Source organism: Anabrus simplex, chromosome 2 (genome assembly GCF_040414725.1).
Source record: "Anabrus simplex isolate iqAnaSimp1 chromosome 2, ASM4041472v1, whole genome shotgun sequence".
In the NCBI taxonomy this organism is placed as follows: Eukaryota; Metazoa; Arthropoda; class Insecta; order Orthoptera; family Tettigoniidae; genus Anabrus; species Anabrus simplex.
The window spans coordinates 662,396,598-662,419,837 of NC_090266.1; the positions used below are offsets into that span (position 1 = coordinate 662,396,598).

General features: G+C 41.5%; 1 protein-coding gene across 3 annotated transcripts in view; it reads left to right on the forward strand.

Moving 5' to 3' along the window:
* Positions 1–23,240, forward strand: part of LOC136864335 (inactive phospholipase C-like protein 2) — a 786,053-nt gene that overhangs the window by 661,618 nt on the left and 101,195 nt on the right. For 2 of the 3 annotated variants that reach the window (XM_067141176.2, XM_067141178.2), the window contains exons 11-14: positions 3,191–3,371; positions 8,018–8,113; positions 16,711–16,890; positions 21,198–21,376. In XM_067141176.2, the coding sequence (XP_066997277.1) occupies positions 3,191–3,371; positions 8,018–8,113; positions 16,711–16,890; positions 21,198–21,376 (636 nt within the window). The remainder of the gene's footprint in view (positions 1–3,190; positions 3,372–8,017; positions 8,114–16,710; positions 16,891–21,197; positions 21,377–23,240) is intronic. The other variant, XM_067141177.2, reaches the window with a different exon arrangement.

The following is a 23,240-nucleotide window of genomic DNA, read 5'->3' on the forward strand; positions in this document are numbered from 1 at the left end:
TGCCATAATCGTCGGAGGCTATCTTCGTGTTGTTATAATCTCACTGAGGAACTCTGAATTTCCTCGAAGTCTTTATTTACGAATGTTGAGGAACGAATTCTTCTAAGTCTTTATGAATGGGACTTGTAATATTTACGAATGTTGAGGAACGAATTCTTCTAAGTCTTTATAAATGGGACTTGTAATATTTACGAGTGTTGAGGAACGAATTCTTCTAAGTCTTTATAAATGGGACTTGTAATATTTACCAGTGATGGACTCTAAAATTTCACCAGTGATTTTTCAAAGACTTGTGATATTTACGAGTGATGAACTCTAACATTATTCCAAATTTTCATGAGCATAGACTTGTGATTTTCACCAGTGATTTTTCAAAGACTTGTAATATTTACCAGTGATGGACTTTAAATTTTCGCCGGTAATTATTCAAAGACTTGTAATATTTACCAGTGATGGGCTCTAAATTTTCACCAGTGATTTTTCAAAGACTTGTAATATTTACCAGTGTTGGACTCTAACTTTTCGCCAGTGATTATTCAAGGACTTGTAATATTCACGAGTGATGAACTCTAAATTTATTCGAAGTTTTCATGAGCATAGACTTGTAATTTTTACCAGTGATTACTTAAAGACTTCTAATTTTTGCCATTGATAAACTTTAACATTATTGAAAGTCTTCATGAACATGGACTTGTCATTTCCATGAGTGTTAAAGAGTGAATTCTTGAAAGTCTTTATGAACATTGACTAGTGATTTTACTAGTGGTGAGTAAAATAATTATTCAAGGTTTTCATGAACTTTGACTTATAAATTCTGCGTAAGACGAAGAACACATTTTCGGAGTTTTGTGGGCATTGATTCTATCAACCTCATTGTACTTGGGTAATGTGATTACCTGCAACATCGTCAAGAACCATCGGAGGTCATCCCGAGCATCGGGAATTTGAGGCGTATTCCATGCAGCCAACCTGGATGGTCCATCCGCATCTTGAAGGAGTACTTGGGCATCTTCTGGAACGTGTTCCAGCCGGTGCGGTCTGGTGAGCTGGAGACCCGGGCCATTTAAAGGACAATGTGGAAGACAACCCCTATCTACTATGAGGTGATGTGCAATTTAATATGCATTACATGAATAAACTGTTATCAAATCAGATTCAAACTTTTCTTGTAGATAGGACCCTGCCTCCTGTACCAAGCCCTAGCTAATATTCATCCAGTTTAGCCCTGAGAACTATTCCATGCTTACGTTGAAAATAAATCTTAAAGTCGGGCTCTTTTACTGGTACAATAGCAAACGTTTGACATTGTTGGACCAGAAAAGTAACATCTTTGGAGCCATACCACTTATTCACGTGATCATTTCACCACAAATCGAGCATGTACGAAAAAATTGGCAATTTAGTCTACAAAGTTATATCTTGATCATTCTTTCCTTTAATAAATTCTTCCTGCGGGGCTGCAAATATTACTTATGGTCCATTATCCCTGAAATCACGCGTGATGATTACTTCTTTTTTCTTGCTCTATCGACAGAGTGCGAGGAGTAACCCGATTTAACAAAATGATTTGCACCCCAACAAATATTATTCTTTGAAATGAATATGTTTTTGTTCAGTTTTAATTATTTTTAGAAGAAACAGTCTATTCCAATACTTTTGCAATTGAATTTGATGCACAACTGTGAAAAAACTCCTGCACAAAATGGCATGTAAGAGGACCTGACACTTACAGAGAAAACGCACATTTTGTCGAAAAAATGTGCATATTTGGAAATTAAGGGTAATATAAAACATGTACATGTAAAACTGACTACTGATAGAGATATCAACGAGCTTATTTAAATAGAAAAATGCATGAGCTTTTAAAGAGGGCCATTCCCCCCCCCCCCCCTTTTGATCAGGAACCTTGGCAAGTGCTCCCTTAAATCGTAGAATTTAATAGCATGCCAAACATTGAATGCCAAGTCACCATTAAGTGAGAGCAGTGGTTTGTGGTTCTATATTATTATTTTTATTATACATACATACATACATACATACATGCATACATACATACATACATACATAATCATTATAGACTGTTATGCCTTTCAGAGTTCAGTCTGCAATCCTCTGTGAATTTACTAAACATCGCCACAATCCTCTATTTGCAACTAGTGTTGTGGCCTCATTTAGTTCTATACCTCTTATCTTTAAATCATTGGAAACTGAGTGTAACCATCGACGTCTTGGTCTCCCTCTATTTCTCTTACCCTCCATAACAGAGTCCATTATTCTCCTAGGTAACCTATCCTCCTCCATTCGCCTCGCATGACCCCACCACCGAAGCCGGTTTACGCGTATAGCTTCATCCATCGAGTTCATTCCTAAATTAGCCTTTATCTCCTCATTCCGTGTACCCTCCTGCCATTGTTCCACCTGTTTGTACCAGCAATCATTCTCGCTACTTTCATGTCTGTTACTTCTAACTTATGAATAAGACATCCCGAGTCCACCCAGCTTTCACTCCCGTAAAGTAAAGTTGGTCTGAAAACAGACCAATGTAAAGATGGTTTCGTCCGGGAGCTGACTTCCTTCTTACAGAATACTGTTGATCGCAACTGCGAGCTCATTGCATTAGCTTTACTACACCTTGATTCAATCTCACTTACTATATTACCATCCTGGGAAACACACAACCTAAATACTTGAAATTATCGACCTGTTCTAGCTTTGTATCACCAATCTGACATTCAATTCTGTTGAATTTCTTACCTACTGACATCAATTTAGTCTTCGAAAGTATTATTAATTATTATACCGGGCGAGCTGGCCATGCGGTTAGAGGCGCGCAGCTGTGAGCTTGCATCTGGGAGATAGTGGGTTCGAACCTCACTGTCGGCAGCCCTGAAGATGGTTTTCCGTGCTTTCCCATTTTCACACCAGGCAATTGCTGGGACTGTACCTTAATTAAGGTCACGGCCGCTTCCTTTCCCTCCTAGGCTTTTCCTATCCTATCACCGCCGTAAGATCTATCTGTGTCGGTGCGACGTAAAGCCAATTGTAAAAAATATGAATTACTATTATTATTATTATTATTATTATTATTATTATTATTATTATTATTATTATTATTATTATTATTATTATTATTATACCTCACATTTTTTGAAAGGGTTTGTGTAATTTATGTCCATGTTTCCTCGTACAGGGAAAGAAGCTTCCATCCGACTGCAAGGAGGACCATGGTGATGTAACAGACGAAGATGAGGGTGCAGAAAGCAGTAAAGTGAGACAAGAGAAGAGAAACATTACACTAAGTAAAGAGCTCTCTGATCTCGTCACTCTTAGACTACGACGGTTTCTTGACTTCCAGACAGTGAACCAAAGTCGTGAGTAAACTAAGAGATATTTTATATTTTTTGTATTCTAGCTGCTCCCTTAGGGTTATGTTGACCTAGATCTTGCGTCCTTTGCCTTTTTCTCCTGATTTCAAGGGCTGTTGAACATGCGTTCTTGCAGCTGATAAGAAAGTCATGACGACAGTCACCAGAACCATCACCAGTTCGTTTCGATGACGACTGAAAAGTACTTCTAATAGACTAAGCAAATAAATCTAAATTATTTAATATTTTCATTATTGTAGCTCCTGCGGTAGAAATGTGTCAAACTGAGCAAGTGCCTCTGCGGCTTGAGTCACCTAGCTATCAGCTTGCATTCGGGAGATAGTGGCTTCGAACCTCACTGTCGGCAGCCCTGAAGATAGTTATCCGTGGTTTCCCATTTTCACACCAATCAAACGTTGGGGCTGTAACTTAATTAAGGCGACGGTTGCTTCCTTCCCACTGCTAGATCATTCCTATCCCATCCTCACCATAGGACCTATCTGTGTCGGTGCGACGTAAAGCAATTTTTTTTAAGAAATGTATCAGACGTTAAATCACAGTTGGTCAGCTGGGCGCCCGTGTGCGGCCGGGCTAGTTTGTCTGAAATGCGAGCAGCTTACGTACCAAGCGTAAGTTACAGTCAAGCGAGACTATGAAGCCCTCCTGTTATCATTCAACGAAATGTTGATTGGAGAACAGTATTAACAAAAGGCACTATATTCGCAAGAGAAAACGACACTTTACAAGTATTTGTGTTTGGTTTATACTGCGCTCGATATAATAGTCATGTCTTTACTTTCCTAAATATTCACATTCCAAGAAAGCTGGCTCGTTACGATTTACAGTTTCTTGGATGGAAATAACAGAATTCCCACTAAGTCAGGTAACATTCCTGTTATTCACTTAGTAAAACATAATACAAAATGTAAGGTAACTGATGCATAGCATTAACACAAATAAAAGATCTTGGGGAGAGGATCACAATGTCGCAAGTTTCAGATATGCACCGTTCTCGAGGAAAGTGTATTTTGGGGATTGCGATAATTCCAACGCAGAAACTAGTGGTAGCTACTGATGAGGCTGCTGGGGTACGTGGGCAAGTGTTTAAACCAGTTGCTGGCTGCTGTTTTATCTTCAGGGTCGAGCTTTCGCTGTCAACATAAACAATAACGTACGACTCGTTGGCTGAACGGTCAGCGTACTGGCCTTCAGTTCAGAGGGTCCCGGGTTCGATTCCCGGCCGGGTCGGGGATTTCAACCTTAATTGGTTAATTCCAATGGCACGGGGGCTGGGTGTATGTGTTGTCTTCATCATCACTTCACCCTCATCAGGACGCGCAGGTCGCCTACGGGCATCAAATAGAAAGACCTGCACCTGGCGAGCCGAACCCGTCCTGGGATATCCCGGCACTAAAAGCCATACGACATTTCATTTCATAAACAATAACGACATGCATATCCTCTTTCCAGAGGAACAACTAGCTCTAGTTCTTTGATCGAGTTTTGTGACAGTACAGGGCATAACTTTACGCTTTGTGCTTACCAAACATAATGGACGTTCGGTAACTATTCAACAATATGACAATAAGCGTAATTTGCCCTGTGACAATGATGATGACTCCTGCATTTTATGTGTACCCTAACGGTGAAAATGAGAAACCATGGAACAGTATTTTCAAGACGGCTAGCAGTGGCATTCAAACCACTCACCGTGCCGCTGACAACTGTGCCATGCTGCTTGGGTTGGCCTGCCCGTTAATAAATAATACTATAATGAGAATATAACTGTCCGGCTGCATAGCTGAATGGCTAATGTTCTGGATTTCCGTCCTTAAGCTCCCGGGTTCGATTCCTTTCCGGGCCAGGAATTAGTATTACATTAACAAGGCCATACTTGTGGCTCAGGCACTGGATATTTTCTGTTGTCTTAAACACTTGTACACGACACTAACCATCACCACTTTAACACGCAGCCGTTTGGCGTCAAGGAAGGCATTCGATTATAACACACTGCCAAATCTCCTACAATCCCTGACCCCGCAAAAAACCGGATAAAAATTGGATGTAATAGAAACAACTCCAGTGGCATCACTGCTCGCTTCTCACCAAAGCAGTCCGGGTTTGATTCCCGGCCAATGCATGTGGAATTTATGAAAGGAAACGTCACGTCCTAGGGGACGGATTTCACATACAAATGGAGTTCCCACAGCTTATGATCACAAAATCGAAGGTCCCGTAAAACTCTGAGCGTAGTTTTCATTTTAATAAGGAAAAAAGAAATGATAACACAAGGACAAAATATTTGTATACCTTTTAGAGAGTGGCACACTCGACCAGATTGATTGTGGAAAATGGTGCACATTATTACAGCAGGTGTTCAAAAAGTCACCCATTGGTGGTAAATACATGCTCGGGACCTTCGAAGAAAATTCTCTTGAACCCGCCTCAGTACTTCTTGGTTTTGACTGATGTCCCGGAGCTCTTGCAGGGTTTCCCCTTCTCTGCGATACAGCTTAGATTTCATGTATCCCATAAAGAAGTAATCTAAGGGGTTTAGATCGGGGCTTCTTGCCGGCCAGACGATAGGGCCCAAACGCTTAATCCATCGCTGCGTGTAGGTGGCGTCCAGGTGGCGGCACACTGCGTTGGTAATGTGCAGGGATACTCCATCATATTGGAACAACATGTGTCGTCGGGTATTGAGTGGAACATACTCCAGTAGTAGTGGTAACGTGCCTTCCAGAAACTTCACGTAAGATACGCCAGTCAGTCTATGAGGTAATCCCACAGGTCCTATGATAATGCTTCCCAACATTCCTGCCCAAACGTTAATGCAAGACCGAAGCTCGTGGTGGGAACGTCTCACAGCATGGGGATTGTTCCCCGACCACACATGTGTGTTGAAAAATTGAAGATGCCACACCTCGTAAACGAGGCCTCGTCTCTGAACAAAATATGATTCACGAAGTCTTCGTGTTAACGATGGACCCATTCACAGAAGGCCACGCGCGGTGCATTCATTGATTACTGTTTGCATGAAGGAGCTATACCAGCCCCAGTGTACAAGGGGAAGCATAATAAACATACAACGGATTCCTTTTTACAATCTCCTTTACGTCGCATCGACACAGATAGGTCTTATAGCGACGATGAGGTAGAAAAGGACTTGTGGAGTGGGAAGGAAGCGGCCGTGGCCTTAATGAAGGTACAGCTCCATCATTTGCCTGGTGTTAAACTGGGAAACTACGGAAAACCATTTACAAGGCTGCCGACAGTGGGGTTCGAACCCACTATTTCCCTAATGCAAGCACACTGCTGCGCGCCTCTAACCGCACGGCCAACTCGCTCGGAATAAAGCGGATAATTACACGTTAGTCAGTTTGATGTGTGTTGCATGTAAACACTGGGAAAGCATTGTTTCTGATTATCTTAGACATGTTTGCGAAATTACTAACTGGTTTGATAGGAGAAGTTTGGGTCTCGGAAAGATTAATCCAGTGAGGCTCAAGTTGTGGGATTCCAGCAAGATATAGCAGATATTTTAGATTCTGGAGGTCAAATGATATGTATCGCTCTTGACCTATCCATGGCTTTTGATAGGGTAGATCAAGGGAGACTGCTGAAGAAAATTAGGGGAACTGGACTAGTCAAAAGAGTGCTTGAATCGGGTGGTTACATTTCTAGAAAATGGAACTCAGGTAGAGTAGGTGAAAGATTTTCTGATTAACGGGGGGGGGGTCCCCCGACAGGGTAGTATTAATGGACCTTTATATTGTTTTATGTATACATATATAAACGATATAAGAAGTGGAATCGCCGATTAAGCTTTTGCAGATGATGGTATGCTGTATATATTGTAAGCGACTGCTCGGCAATGTTGTGAGATGGACAGCAGACACTGATGTGATGGTGAACGGGATCAAAAGTCAGATTGTAAGTTTCACCAAGCGGAGAAGTCCTCCCAGTTTCAATTACTGTGTTGATGTGATCACACTAAGAACTTAGGGTTAATAAAATGACATATGTTCATTGGGGAAATCACATAAACGAGGTTGTAAATAAAGGTTACAAATCTCTTCATGTGGTTATGAAAGTATTCAGGAACTCTACTAAGGATGTAAAAGATATGCTGTATGAGTCTGTGGTAAGACCTCAAGTAGAGTATGGTTGCAGTCTATGGGACGCACACCAGGATTATTCGATACGAGAACGGGAAAATGCCCAAAGGAAACCAGCACGATTTGTTCTGGGTGATTTCCGACAAAAGGTCAGTGCTACGAATATGTTGCAAATTTTGGGCTTGGAAGACTTGCGGAGTGAGGAGATGAGCTGCTTGACTAGGTGGGATCTTCCGAGTTGTCAGTGGAAAGATGGAGTTGAGTGACATTCGTTTGAGTGGTGTCATTAAAAGTAGGAAAGATCATATTATGAAGATAAAGTTGTAATTGAAGATGACATATTGGAGAAAATATTCATTTATAGAAAGAGGAATTAGGCATGGGAATAATTTACCACAGGAAATGTTCGATATATTTCGAGGTTCTTTGAAATCACTTAAGAAAATGTTAGATAAACAATTGATAGGGAATGTGCCACCCGGGCGACTGTCTTAAATGCAGATCAGTGATGTCTGATTGACCTCTCTCCGATAGGTGCTGAACACACTGCAGATTGTGCGGATGTCGCCGGTCCTCCCGCAACGTTCGTGGGACGGTCCAATGGGACACTCCTACCACTGCCGCGATTTGGTGAGTATTCCCGCCACGGTCCGCTCCAATAAGTTCTAATATGCGGTCCCCTGCAACCAGCTTCACGGTTGGCCATACATCTCCAGTGTCAGCTATTGTCGGTGCACTGAAGGTTTTTTCTTTACAGTTTTCTTGTTTTAGATGTAATCTTAAGGTCCTATAGTTGTTCCAATTCTTTTTTTGTTCATTCCCGAAGGATAATACCAATTTTCAATACACTAAAGGATTTTTTTCACCGGGCGAGTTGGCCGTGCAGTTAGGAGCGCGCAGCTGTGAGCTCGCATCCGGGAGATAGTGGGTTCTAACCCCACTGTCGGCAGCCCTGAAGATGGTTTTACGTGGTTTCCCATCTTCACACCAGGCAAATGCTGGGGCTGTACCTTAATTAAGGCCACGGCCGCTTCCTTCCCATTCCTAGTCCTTTCCTGTCCCATTGTCGCCATAAGACCTATCTGTGACGGTGCGACGTAAAGTAAATAGCAAAAAAGAAGGATTTTTTGACAGTTATCTTTGTTATTTTTAATCTTTAGGTCCTATAGTTGTTACATTTTCTTAACGCTTTAAATTTTATTCATAGCTGCTATAATCGTACGCCGACATGGAGCGCTTCTTTATGAAATCGTTTAACGTACATCTCAGCAGCTGCACAAGCATTAAATTAAAGTAATTTAAAATCATGTCCAAATTTTCCCTCGATGTGAACTGTACCATGCCTAAGCGATTCATCACTAGTGAAGGCACATATAATTACTGTCTAAGTACAACAACACTATAAATGCAATAAACAGTTCAAATAAATAATCTACGTAACGCCATTCTTGTTAAACATTATAGGATTGTTGATGAGTTTGTCAGATCATTTTAACTCAAGCAACAACAAGGGACAGCTAAGAAGTTTGGAAATTCAATTTTTAGCCTATTATATTTGTAATATTTCTGAAACATGAAAATCAATATCTGAAGTCAGTTTCCAGTCATTCGACCGGGTCAGGGATGGAATGAATGGAGCGGCTAGGATAGGAAATGTGCCGGCTGCCGAAGCCTGTCACACTCCTCCGGGGATTATTAATGACTGTCGATGAAATGAAATGATAGTGGAGAGTGTTGCTGGAATGAATGATGACAGGGAAAACCGGAGTACCCGGAGAAAAACTTGCCCCGCCTCCGTTTTGTCCAGCAAAACTCTCACATGTACTGACCGGGATTTGAACCGCGGAATCCGGAGGTGAGAAGCCAGTGCACTGCCGCCTGAGCCACGGAGGCTCTTTTTCCTAAAGCCTACTCCTCTTAACTTAAATTTAAAATGCACACATCACAAATGATAGGAAAGTATATTTTGCGCAACTTTTGTTTTGTATCCCCCCCTCCCCACTGCACTTAACGCCCTCGAAAGGGCTTTGGCCTGCCCACCGACCGCTGCTCAGCCCGAAGGCCTGCAGATTACGAAGGTCCGTGTGGTCAGCACGACGCATCCTCTCGGCCGTTATTCTGGGCTTTCGAGACTGGGGCCGCCATCTCACCATCAGATAGCTCCTTAATTCTAATCACGTAGGCTGAGTAGACCTCGAAACAGCCCTCAGGTCGAGAGAAAAATCCCTGATCTGGCCGGGAATCGAACCCAGGTCGTCCGGGCGAGAGGCTGGCACGGTACCCCTACACGACGGGGCCGGCTTTTGTTTTGTATAGTCGCTCAAATAAATTATGATCGTAAGGTATTGTATGTTAGGTCCACTTAATATTTTATCAGACTTAATTTTAATTGTTATCAAAATATAATTCACCTCCTATTTGCCTAAAAACCCTGTGGATACCCACAATAAACATTATAACAAGAGGTTCAATTGTTTCTGAGAAAAGTGTAGCTGCGAGGAACTAATACAATACCATGCTTCTTCAGCGACTGTTCAATTGTTCAACATTACTAATATTAACGGGAAAAAGTTATGTTTTGATCCTCTTGATATAGCTGATTTATTGTACTTAATATATAGCCTAGTGCACAATCCAGATATCCCTAAATTTAATACCGAGTTTTGAGAAATTCAGTATAGCCTTTTTTCGTGACGCCGTAATAGCCAGGCAAACAAAAATAGAACTGAACCTATTTTCAGTTTTGTAAATTATATCTAAATCCGAGATGAAGACAATGCATGAGGCAAAAATATCAGGTGTACAGAAAAAAAAAATGTATATTTGTAGACGAGATTCCTTTTTCATCGAACCAGTTGGCTGCGCTGTTTGCGCCGTATACTTGTTAGCTTCCGTTCAGGAGATGGTAGCTTCGAACACCACTGTCGGTAGCCCTGAAGATGGTTTTCTGTGGTTTCCCACTGTTGCTCCAGACAGACGCTGGGGCTGTTTCTTAATTAAGGCTACGTTCGCGTCTATCCCAGCCCTAGTCCTGTTATTTCCTACTGCCTTCATGGGACCTGCCGGAGTCGGTACGTCGTAGAACCAAGAGCAAAAGCTATCTTTTCTTTTTTTAATGTGTCACTTGCTATCCGAGAACTGTACGTATAAGTACTGTATGTAAATATTAACACTAAGAACTACGTCAGAGGTAAGAGAAATGATTATGTAAGTAGGATATCGATGGATCTTGAGAAGCCTCCTTAATGCCATATAATATTTTATTATTGTACCGTACATCCAGTCGTAGTCGGTCGTGACAGAGAGGTGGTTATTCGTTTCTACAACAAGAGATGTCTATGATTGAGACAGTCGTGCTCTGTTGTAAGTGACTGATGTCGATCGGCAACAGATAGCGACGCAGTACCTAAAAGAGTGTGTAAGACGGAAGAGAAGTCATTTCCTCAGACTCTTCCTCCGTTGCCCTGACCACAATATGCTCAACCAAACGGTTAACAATGAAACATTTCAAATTACTTTCAGGACACTACTTTCTGGTCAATAATGAAATGAAAACCTACCACCTATTTTCAAGTCATTGGCTGGATGTAATGAATGAATCATATATTGGCTATTAGTACGATGGGGTCGCCACTCCCAAAGTGATTTATTAATTACTGATAGATGCTATGAAATGAAAAAGTGAAGAGTGTTGCTGGAATGAAAGATGACAGGGAAAACCGGAGTACCCGGAGAAAAACCTGTCCCGCCTTCGCTTTGTCCAGCACAAATCTCACACGGAGTGACCGGGATTTGAACCACGGTATCCAGCGGCGAAAGGCCGGCGTGCTGCCGTCTGAGCCACTGAGGCTCTTCTGGGCAATATTATTTCTTCTAAATTTTTGCGTACAACGATATTACGTCCATTCTTTTAGTCCATACCATATTCTTCCACAACAATATTTCATCCATGCGAGTTCGTCTTAAAGACTATATATTATTTGATTCGTATACAGTGGTGTAGCAGTGTTAATGGAGAGCAAGACAGGAAATGTCTTTTTTAATTAGCTTTAGGTCGCAGCGACACAGATAGGTCTTATGGTGACGATGGGATAGGAAGCGGCCGTGACCTTATAAGGTACAGCTCCAGCATTCGCCTGGTGTGAAAATGGGAAACCACGGAAAACGATGTTCAGGGATGCCGACAGTGGGGTTCGAACTCACTATCTCCCGGATGCAAATGTCAAATTACTACGTTAACTGTGTTAGCTCAATCGAAAAAAATTTCACAACAGAAGTTGTGTAAAATATAATTTCGGTTCTATTATGATTTTTCCGTTTTTACCATACGAGAAGTAACAACTGAGACGTTTCGATTATTAGATTCATTACAAAATTAACCCTCTTGGTAGCCATGATCGTTAAGGTCGGTATGGTCTGACACCGTGGTTAGCCGGTTCGAGTCCCGTCGGTCGAAAAAAATTTCACCATGAGAATGTTGGCCGGCAGGGTAGGGGAGGTGGTAGTATCACTAGATTGCATGCCAAAAACCTGGATTAAATTCCAAACCTCTCCGCAGTGCTCGTATGGAGTGAGGGTATATGACGCTGTTGATGGTAATTCGTCTGTCGGAGGGGGGCATTAAGCCTTGAGAGGACCCCTTGTTGCTATTCGACAGGAGTAGACTATGTGCCGGCACAGGGTTTCACCCTCTCCCTTCCTACTATCATATATCACGTCATTCATTTCATCTCACTAAATCCTCTGGTGAAGTTGACGTCAGGAAGGGCATCCGGTCATAGAAACCCGCCAGGACAGTTCCATCTCACCTCATAACCAACCCCGTAGAGAAACGGGACGAGGGTTGGACAAACAAACATTCATTACAAACTTACCAATATATCCGTGTATATTAAAATGCGGTTTGTAACAAAAATTACAGAAAATCTACTTTCCAGTCTCTTACATCTGAGGCATTTTTTTCTTTTACTTTACGTCGCACTGACACAGATAGGTTTCATGGCGGCGATGGGATAGGAAAGGGCTAGAAATGGGAAGGAAGTGGCGTGGCCTTAATTAAGGTACAGCCCCAGTTGCCTGATGTGAAAATGTAAAACCATGGAAAACCATCTTCAGGGCTGCCGAGAGTGGGGTTCGAACCAACTATCTGCCGAATGCAATCTCACGGCTGCGCGATCTTAACCGCACAGCATACTCGCTCGATGAGGCATGGAGATATTCACGAATTTCGGTTTTTGTTGCGTAGTCATCAACGTTCAGCATCGCTGACGTGAAAATCTAGTTCAGTCGTCATGGTAACGAACTGGTGATGATGGTAGTTGTTTCCTTTATGAGCTGAAATACGGCGTGATTATTAACTGCTCTTGTTGAGGAAGATAATGAAGGTAACTCTCGAAATGAGAACAAAACGCGATGGAACGTTTACTCGAAGAATGGATGGAAAAATAAATCATAACAGGGAAAAGGGGCGGGGAGGGGGTCGTTGCGTTTCAAAGCCCTAATATCGTCAGACCGGAAGAAACCAAAATGTGATGACCAGAAATGTCCTAAGACTTAACAATAATATTCAGTTGTTACTTGAGGTGTGCTCTGTCTCTTCCGCTACCTCTACCTTCCAGTAGATGGCATTACTGCTGGAATTTCGAAATCTAACCCCACAACGGTGGCTACACAATAGCTAGTCATTATTAATACAAGAGGTGGGGACCAGGCGTAATTTAAAATAATACATGGAACGGGAAGCAAATACAGTAGAGACAATACGCGACACTTCCGGATTTAGCCTTGTTAAAATGGGAGACAAGTCGCAAGTGGCGCTCCTAGTGGCTTGACCTGAAAATTCGTGCTAAATTCAAATATCAATGGAAATGTATATACGGAAATCGATAAAAAAATTACATCTAGAAAGAAAGTGTTACTAAGATATTAACTTCAAAGTTGCTAAAGCAATTCTGGATAAATGAATGAAGAATTATTTAACAGGTTATTATTTAAAGACTGAAATTAGACATATAAACAAGATGTGAAATGGACTGCCGTGAAAGGGCTTGATCTTTCATTCTTTAGAATACCTGCCTGAACATTCACAGCTAGATTTCTCTTTTTACTCAATTAAAAGCATTGTATCATCATAAAAAAACACTTGTCAACAAAACTATCGGCACATTCCTTACATACATGATTCAATGAATTTACATGTAAGAGCTGGACAATTCTCCTTTTAACTTGAAGCCTACTAACAGAAAGAAAATCTATAAATTTTGCCTCAAAAACTTTCAAACTTTCCCTATAAGCAATACTTGCCATACTGCCATTATATTAGGCTAAAGCAAATTTGCATCATCATATTGTTTCAACAAAATATGTACGTTTCTTAAATCACCCATATTTTCTCCAGTGCTTGACAACGCATTACGGCATTCCAAATGGGGTAACTTGGAACATAACCAGCCACACTCATATGCATATGTATTTTCCTGAATTAAATCAAACCCACAGATCACACCTACAACACATCGGTATTGAAAGTTAACTGCTGCACTATACAATAAAATATGCGTTTTATATATATTAAGCCAGTTAACATATGGGCCGAGCAGGTCAGAAGATTATGAAGTACTATAAAAATATCTTTGTCACTGGAAGAATATATATGCAAACACAATATTACTTACATTTTCTTGTCACGAGGGAAACTGAAGAAAGACCGCGCATTCTTCTCTACTTCATAGTTACTGCAGCCAAATACAGCACATACCTTCCCCTCATATTGAGAATAACACACGCTACTATTTAATTATGTAAACCCACTGAAAACGCATAAATACCACTAAAAACTTCACACACAAATACACGTGCTCTTATGACGGAATCAGTAGTTCTCAGGTCAATCCGCTAGAGAGTGCTCTAATAGCTGTCCCTCGATATCTCGTTGAGTGTCGCGTATTGTCTCTACTGTATTTGCGGGAAGGTAACGTGTTTGTTGATATACAGTATTACAAACATGTTTTTTTGCTAGTTGTTTTACGTCGCACCGACACAGATAGGTCTTACGGCGACGATGGGACAGGAAAGGGCTAGGAGTGGGAAGGAAGCGGCCGTGGCCTTAATTAAGGTACAGCCCCAGCATTTGCCTGGTGTGAAAATGGGAAAGCACGGAAAACCATTTTCGAGGCTGCCGACAGTGGGGTTCGAACCTACTATCTCCCGAATACTGGATATTGGCCACACTTAAGCGACTGCAGCTATCGAGCTCGGTCTACAAACATTTAAAATACTCGTTAATTATCAGTGAATGTTGGCAAACAAGCAAATATAACACTCGTGTTTCTCAGGTTCTTGACCCACTACGAAAATAGCGTGGAAAAGAAATCTGTGCGTTATCAAGGGAAGGTGGAGGAGGTTTACTCTGGGATTTGTGACTTCCATTCTCACTATCAATTCTGTAACGTTCCACAGGAACACTTCACCCCAGAGGGGTATAGCTGGCCTCATTAGCAGACATGCTCCTATACCACGACCTTAAGTGACCCGTCATTAGTTTCATTCAGATTAAATACATTTTAAACGGTATCTAGCCACCTCTGTGTCACCAAACAACTAAATGGTTTTAACATGTATTTCTTCTTTGCTACTGGTTTTACGTCGCACTGCGACGCAAGGAAGGGAAAAGGCTAGGGATGGGTAGGAAGTGGCCGTGGCCTTAGTTAAGGTACAGTTCCATCATTTGCCTGGTGAGAAAAGTAGGAAGCCGCGGAAAATCATCTTCAGGGCTGCCGATAGTGGAATTCGAATTGAACAAATTTAAACTAATTTCTGTTATACAGAATGTTTGCAAACATTTGGTAAGTAATCGGGGCATGGATAGTACACGTCCCTACGAACATACGTACTGTAGTCGATCGTTTACAAGTTACAGACATTCCAAAGTTGTACTGGTATTATTGTTACCAGACCTACGTGGTCCATCCCATTTCGGGTATCTGTATCCATGTTTGTGCACAAGAAGTGTTAAGAATTTGTCCCAAGTTTAATAGCTACTGAACAGCGTATTTTCGAGTATTGTTGAATCAGGCATGGCTTTTTCACTGAGAGAATCTTACGTTTTTGGACATGGAAGACGAACAAACATCATCGAACACGTAATAATTGCACGGTATTAATATGATTTTATTTAATACAATTCTGTACAGAAATATGGAAGATCTAGTGAAAAAGAAGACCCTCGTGTACATATAATGTTCCCGAGACCTATGCCTAAAAATATTACTTACAATATTTACATAGTTTACAAAATACTGTGCATATATACATGTACATATGATTTTTCTCTATGGACAGACACCTAATCGCCCATTCATTCATTCCTGTGCTCACATACTTCCGTTCACTCTACCAGCCTGTTATTTCCTCATTCCCCTCACATACTTCATTCCAGTCTAACAGTTTGTTATTCACCCATTCTCTCGCATACTTCCTTTCATTCTAGCAGCCTGTTATTCACTCATTCTCCTCACATATTTCATTCCACTCTACCAGTCTGCCATTCAGTCATCCTTCCCCAACCCCCACACGCATACATCGCCCCAATTCGAAGCAGTTCTTTTAAATGGCCTTTTTATTTATGTACACTTGAAATTTTGGAAGAGGAAAGTTCTTGACATCCACTGGCAGCGAGTTTCATAGGTTTGCGGAGCGCCAATGAAAGCCCTTCTGGAAGGCAGAGGTACGGGCGAACTGCGGTAAAAGGGAAACTTCTCCTCTCTGAGCGGAGCAACAAACAAGTGATAGAAGTTGGAAGGGGTCAATATCTGTAAAGGCAGAAATGGATTTTTGGAGAAAGGTCAGCTCTGTCTTTTTGGCTATTGTCATAATAGAAGGTAACCTTATTAAATGGGAGGGGCAGTGACGGTTAATTAGCTCTTCCGAACGGCGCTGTACTTCATGCAACTTGGTCATGTTGTCCGCTGTTGCGGGATGCCAATTAAATGATATGCGACCTCAAGACAGAATTCCGAACTCAAAGATTAATATTAAATATCCCCTTCATCCCAGCTGATAACATAATCAGTCATAACTTGCAAACGGTGGACCACAGGACTTATGCTCGTAGATGCGTTTTGTGATTTTTGGGATTGAAGTACCCACGCCCCGATTACGTCTCATATTTTTTTGGAACACAGTTTATTTCACAAAACCTAAAATATAATTTATACTGTTTGTTCCAGAGTCTCCACGGGTAGCCTACTCGTTACCTGAGTCTGCAGCTGTCAAGATGGCTCACGGCTGTGCCGAAGAGTTCGTCAACCATAACAAAACATTCCTCACTAGAGTCTACCCTAATGGAAGTCGAATAGATTCCAGTAATTTTAACCCACAGGACTTCTGGAATTGTGGCTGCCAACTAGGTAATATACATAAGTTACTCTGGTTTGTGGAAAGAGGTAAAGGAGCTCTGGAGATAACTGGAACATCAGCGTGTATGTCCAGTTTTCTGGTGAAGAGCAGCAAACTTACAAATATCTTATGTGATTTAACCTACTACCTGCAGGTAGGTATCTGCGTTCTTCATTTTCTTTATTGATGGAATTCGGTGTTAATTTTACTTGGCGTTATTTTCAAATGAATTTCGGTTGCGCATGCTTGGTACACGTATCTTCCTTGTCTCATGATACCATACGGTTTCAGAACTGGCACATAAAGGCAATTGTTCATGACTTCGCATTAACGCACACGTTTAGTTTAGATAAATAGCCCTACTGGCTACACTGCAGGAAACGTGTCCACTTACCGATTATTCTTTAAGAAATGTCAGTTGTTGAAGCATGATGCAAAACAAAATTTAGAATGTGGAGATCTTGAGCTAATATTCGCAAAACGTTGACAGGCCTAAATGTTAAATGATTAACGTAAGTGATGCCTAGAAGCTCATCCCTAACCATTTTGGGGTATATTTTATTTTAAAAGGCTGGTTTTATCTCAAACGCGAAAAATACAGATCACTGTCTATAGGTGTGGATGCTTTTGAAAATTGGTACATGACGGCCAAACGGCTAAGTTCGGAACTACAGTGATATGTTGCCAATGACCACTACTACGTGGTTCAAATTCATATTTAAAATATGTTTTTTTCTAGTGCCTGTGCTGTATACTAAATTAGATATGTAACAGTTCGCCTCTGTGGTGTAGTGCTTAGTGTGATTAGTTGCCACCCCGATTCCCGAATCTGCCACGAAATTTGAAAAGTGGTACTATGGCTGGAACGTGTTTCACTCAGCTTCGGGAGGTCAACTGAGTAGAGGTGGGTTCGATTCCCACCTCAGCCATCCTCGAAGTGGTTTTCCGTGGTTTCCCACTTCTCCTCCAGACAAATGCCGGGATTGTACCTAACTTAAGGCCACGGCTGCTTCCTTCCCTCTTCCTTGTCTATCCCTTCCAATCTCCCCATTCCCACCGAAGCCCCTGTTCAGCATAGCAGATGAGGCCGCCTGGGCGAGGTACTGGTCATCTTCCCCAGTTGTATCCCCGACCCAATGTCTCACGCTCCAGGACACTGCCCTTGCGGCGGTAGAGGTGGGATCCCTCGCTGAGTCCGAGGGAAAAACCATCCCTGGAGGATAAGATTAACAAAGAAAGAAAGAAAGAAAGAAAGAAAGAAAGAAAGATAGAAAGGAATATAATACTTTCTTAGGTAAGTATTTTTAGTGTCTTCTTAAATACAGTGCCTGACAATTGTGTTCCCTTGGAGAATTTATTTCTTCTTTTTAAGAGGATGCTGTTCAGCTTGTTATTTGTTTACGTTTCCTCTGAAAATAGTTGTCTTGACCTCTAGTTTCATAATTGTGTACTGTACTGTATATTACAGTTGGTTACCATTTTACGTGCTGATGTGTGTAAATGGACTTGCCTCACTAATTGGGCGCCACATTGTTGTTAGCACAATTATTTACAAGATCAAGGCAACTCTTTGTATCGTTACCATTCTTACTGAATCCATGTTATTTACATTTTGAGAAGAGTTAATAAAATACCCGTTGAATGTGTTGAATGTGGTAGCTGCTTTCAGAAGATTATGCACAACATCGCTATCTAACATGGTAGATATTTTCATGAAAGTTGTTGTTACTCTTGATAAGTCCAGACACATTTCTGGCAATTTTACAAACGTCTCCACCTAAGTTACTGATATCTGAAATTATCTTATACTAATAGCTTACAGAATATAGTGCCATTCAAATAGAACTATTTATTATTCATACAGTACAGTACCCGTGGTACATACGAGTAAACCTTCGGAGTGATATCACAAATTATATAATTTTCCTTGTTTTTAATACATTATTATTAGCTTCTACCGATTTCAGTCCCGCTGGAGTGACAAGGGAGTAAAGTTGTATGAATTTGACCCCGTGAGGAACTTATTTATCTATTTGAGGGTATCCTACATGAATACTCTCCGGCCAGAAAGTCGTTTACCGGCTTGAGTCACTCCACACTACAGTTACTCCGAAGGAGCGAGCATGTTGTAACAACAGAAGATTGAACCCAACACACTCCTCTTCGTATTCATATGATACACTGCATTATCGACCATCACAGGAATACACAGTAGTGAATTCATCCCGCCATATTCTATCAACAGTTCATTCGCCACTGTCACAATGAACGCGGAAGCGAAGAAAACGCTGCACGCTGCGAACTGAAAATGTTATGCTGCAGTTAGGGTGACCAACCGTCCCGCACGTCCAGTAATTTAAGATATTTTGTAAATGTCCCGCGCGAGGCGTCATTTATCCCGCAGTTGTTCGATTTTCTGTATGAAGGAATATTCGTGTTTTCATCAGTATGAATTTTCACAATACGCAATTGTCCTGCCAAATAGCTTCAACTAACATGTATGTTTAGTCCTGAGCCCTGAGGCTGATTGTATCCCCAACAGTTCCGCTATCGGCTGTCATAGATGACCTAGGCATCACTGAAGAGGCGTACTAGGGAAATGAGGAGTGAGGTAGTCTCCCGTTGCTTTCCTCACCGAGCGAGAGTTGCTATTATATATCAGTTTGCCAAGCCCACTGAAATGCATGCACCAACCGACCCTATGAACAACATTTTCACACCATTCATAGTAGGGACTGGCTGCATAAGGAATGACATTACTAGCATCGCTCATACCTCAGTCATTTCCATATTGTCAAAGCCAAGGATAAGACTGAGACAGATCTATGAAAGTAACAAAATTGCTTTAGCCTATACCAGAAGACACAGTGCACTGTAAACACCATGTCCTGCCAGCAAAGGCATTCAACTAACATAGCGTAACCTTTGCCAACAGTATAATCTTTGAAAGTGCAAAGAAGTAGGTTATAGCATCTTTCGAGAAGCGTCCGGCATGTACCTTCCAACTTCCGGGTTACCACTAGTCCGTGGCGTGGCGTGTGGGGCCATTCTGTTGCACGAAACGCATCAACATAGACTTGTATTATTCTTCATTTCCCTTGCACATCTCTGCAGTGACACCTGAGCTGTCTATAACATATGATGGAAGATTTGATGGGAATGCAACCAGCCTACGGGCTGAGCCTCAAACCATAAAATGCAAGTATTACCTGATCAAATGTATCCGGACACCCTATTTAATGCGGAATTGAAACCTAGATGTCACGAGAGGTGCATCCGTCAGTATAAAAGTAGGTGGGGAGTATTGTGTTTTCAGTAGAGAAATAGTAACAGCAGAATGGGTCGGTCAGGACAGCTTAGTGACTTCGAACGTGAACTAGTCTTTCGATGTCACCTGACTGACAAATCCATCAGGAACTTTTCAAACCTTTCACAGCTGCCCAATTCGAGTGTTGGTGACGTGATTGTGAAGTAGAAACGTGAAGAAACAACCGCACCAAGACCAGGCAGACCTCATTTAATGACGGACTCCATTACTCCACAGACATTCATACCCCTAATTGAAAGTGTCCCCAGCAGAGTTAAAGCAGTCATAAATATGAAGAGTGGACCCACTCCATATTAATGTCCAATAAACGTAGCACGTGTAAAATTAAAATGCAATGTCAGATAGGTGTCCGGATACTTTTGATTACGTAGTGTGGACACATGCCAACAAACATGCATACATGCATACATAAATACACAGATAACATGGCCACCACCTCCATTGAATCCTCAGTCGGTATCAGACCGAGTAGAAGGTCTTTGAAGCACGGAATTACATACCCTCCAACATGCAGTCTGAGTGACAGAGGTGGGCTTCCTTGAAACAAACGTTTCTGCCAAATATATTTACTGTCTCACAACGACCTCAGTATATCCTAGCAAGTAAAGCAGTACGCGCAGGTTTTAGTTGTCATTAGTGTTTTCCAAATTTTACGTAACTATGACTAAGTCTATCATGGAGAGTTTTGAAAACAAATCCCGAAAAATGAGCAGACAGCTTGCCGACAACGTGCTGCTAGAAGCCCGTGTATGTGCCATTAATGGATTTCAAGGGTATAACGGATAAAAGCAAGTGTTGCACTACAGCTCAAAGGCCATCCAATGAACTTGGAGACTCTACATACTTGTTCCTTTGTGTATATAATAAGTTCAAGTGGACACAGCCCTGTCTTATTGAAAGCATTCTGTAATTCGTACAGTGACAATCGTAAGGTTCTGATATTTTTTATACAGAACAATGTATTTGATTTAATTCTGTATTTATTTTCAGTGGCACTGAATTTCCAAACACCAGGGCAGATGATGGATCTTTATGACGGAAAATTCAAACAAAACGGAGGGTGTGGATATGTTCTAAAGCCTGCCATCATGCGAGAAGAAATTTCTCTCTTCAGCGCAAATGCTAGAGATACAATTCCTGGAATTTCACCCCAGACACTGCACATCAAAGTAAGTTTAACTCTTGTCATTATGCTAATATATTTTATGTACGTGTTTAACGTATTCCTACCGATATGGGTTTTCGGAAATGATAGGTTAGGAAATGTCAAGGTCTGGGAAGTTAATACTTATAAACGCTATTAAATTGTTCGTAGTGTGGATGGTTCGTGGTGTCGGTTACTGTAGTCAAGTCCTAGTTCGTGAACCATGAGCAACGGCTGAGTGGCCTAGTAAGTAGTGCTAAGAGTCGCGATGCCAGTTGCTATGGAATAGGAGTGGGCATCTGGGAGAAATTCTGAGTCATGGCCTTCCTTATGCTCAGGCGGCTACAAATTCACCGGTGGTCCCTAACCCGCCAGAGCAGAGATCCTCACTGCGACTATGTGTAAGCAAGGGTAGCATCCTGTTAACATTTTCCGCCGAGCACTCTCAGAACGTTATAAGCAAGCCGCGGACCTATGAGAGTAACGGAGTCCCACTCCCATTTAACAGACGAGGAACTCCTTGGAAACCGAAATGTAATTCCATGGGGAGCCATCAATATCAATGGGGTTTATGGAATAAAGAAAGCGTAACTGGCTGAGTCACAAAGAGGATGCGTCTGGATGTTTTAGGAGTTAATGGTTTTCGGGTAAGGAGAGAAAATGATAAAGAGATAGGAGATTATAAAGTGTACTTGACGGGTGTTAAAAAGGCAAGGACAGAGAGTGGTGTAGGACTGTTCCTCAGGAATACTATTGAACGCACCATAGTTTCTGTAAGGTACGTAAATGTGCGAATAATGGAGGTAGATTTTCCAGTTGGAGGAACTAGAACGAGAATTGTCTCAGTGTATTCACCATGGGAGGGTGCAGATGAGGATGAAGTTGATAAGTCTTATGAAGCATTCAGTGACATCGTAGTCACAGTCAACAACAAGGATTGGATAGAGCTAATGGGCGATTTAAATGCGAGAGTAGGAAACAGAACTGGGATATACAAAAAGGTGACTGGTAAAAGTGGGGAAGATATGGTAGCTAAAATGTATGGGAAGCGTTTGCTGGACTTCCGTGTTAGTATGGTATTAACAGTTACGAATACATTCTTCAAGCATAAGGCTATTAACTGCTACACATGGGAGGGGAGAGGGACAAGATCCATAACATCCATAATAGACTATCTCAACTGACATTGAATTCAGGTAATCTGTTAGGAATGTGGGGGTTTTCCGGAGATTTTTTAATGATAAAGACCGTATCTGATCTGTAGGGAACTAAGTATCTCTTGACCTAGAATAGAGAAAGTGAAATTTGTCTGCAGACGAATAAACGTGAAAATCTCCAGGACGAGGAAATTAGACATAAGTACATGGACATGATTAGTGAAAATTTCCAAACAATGGACAGTAAGCAGGTTCAGATTATAGAAATAGAATGCTTGGCGTACAGGGATGCTGTAGTAGAAACAGCAACGGAATGCCTAGTAACTATTGTGTGTATAGATAGGAAAAAGCGAACAGCTTGGTGGAATGATGAAAAAAAGGAGCAGCTTGTAGACGCAAAAAGAAGGCGTAACAGAAATAGCTCCAAATAAGGACTGATGCTGACAGGGAAATATACGTAAATGAAAGAAACAGAACAAAACAAATAGTTGTTGAATCCAAGAAGAAGTCGTGGGAAGTTTTTGGTGATAACGTGGAAAGACTAGGTCAAGCAGCAGGGAACATCTCTGGTCAGTAGTAAAGAATCTTAGAAAGGGATGGAAAAGCGAAATTAATAACGTTTTGGGTAAATCAGGCGAACTCATAATAGATCCCATAGAATCACTGGACATGTGGAAGGAATATTTTGAAAATATTTTCAGTGTAAAAGGAAATCTTTCTGCTGACGTCACG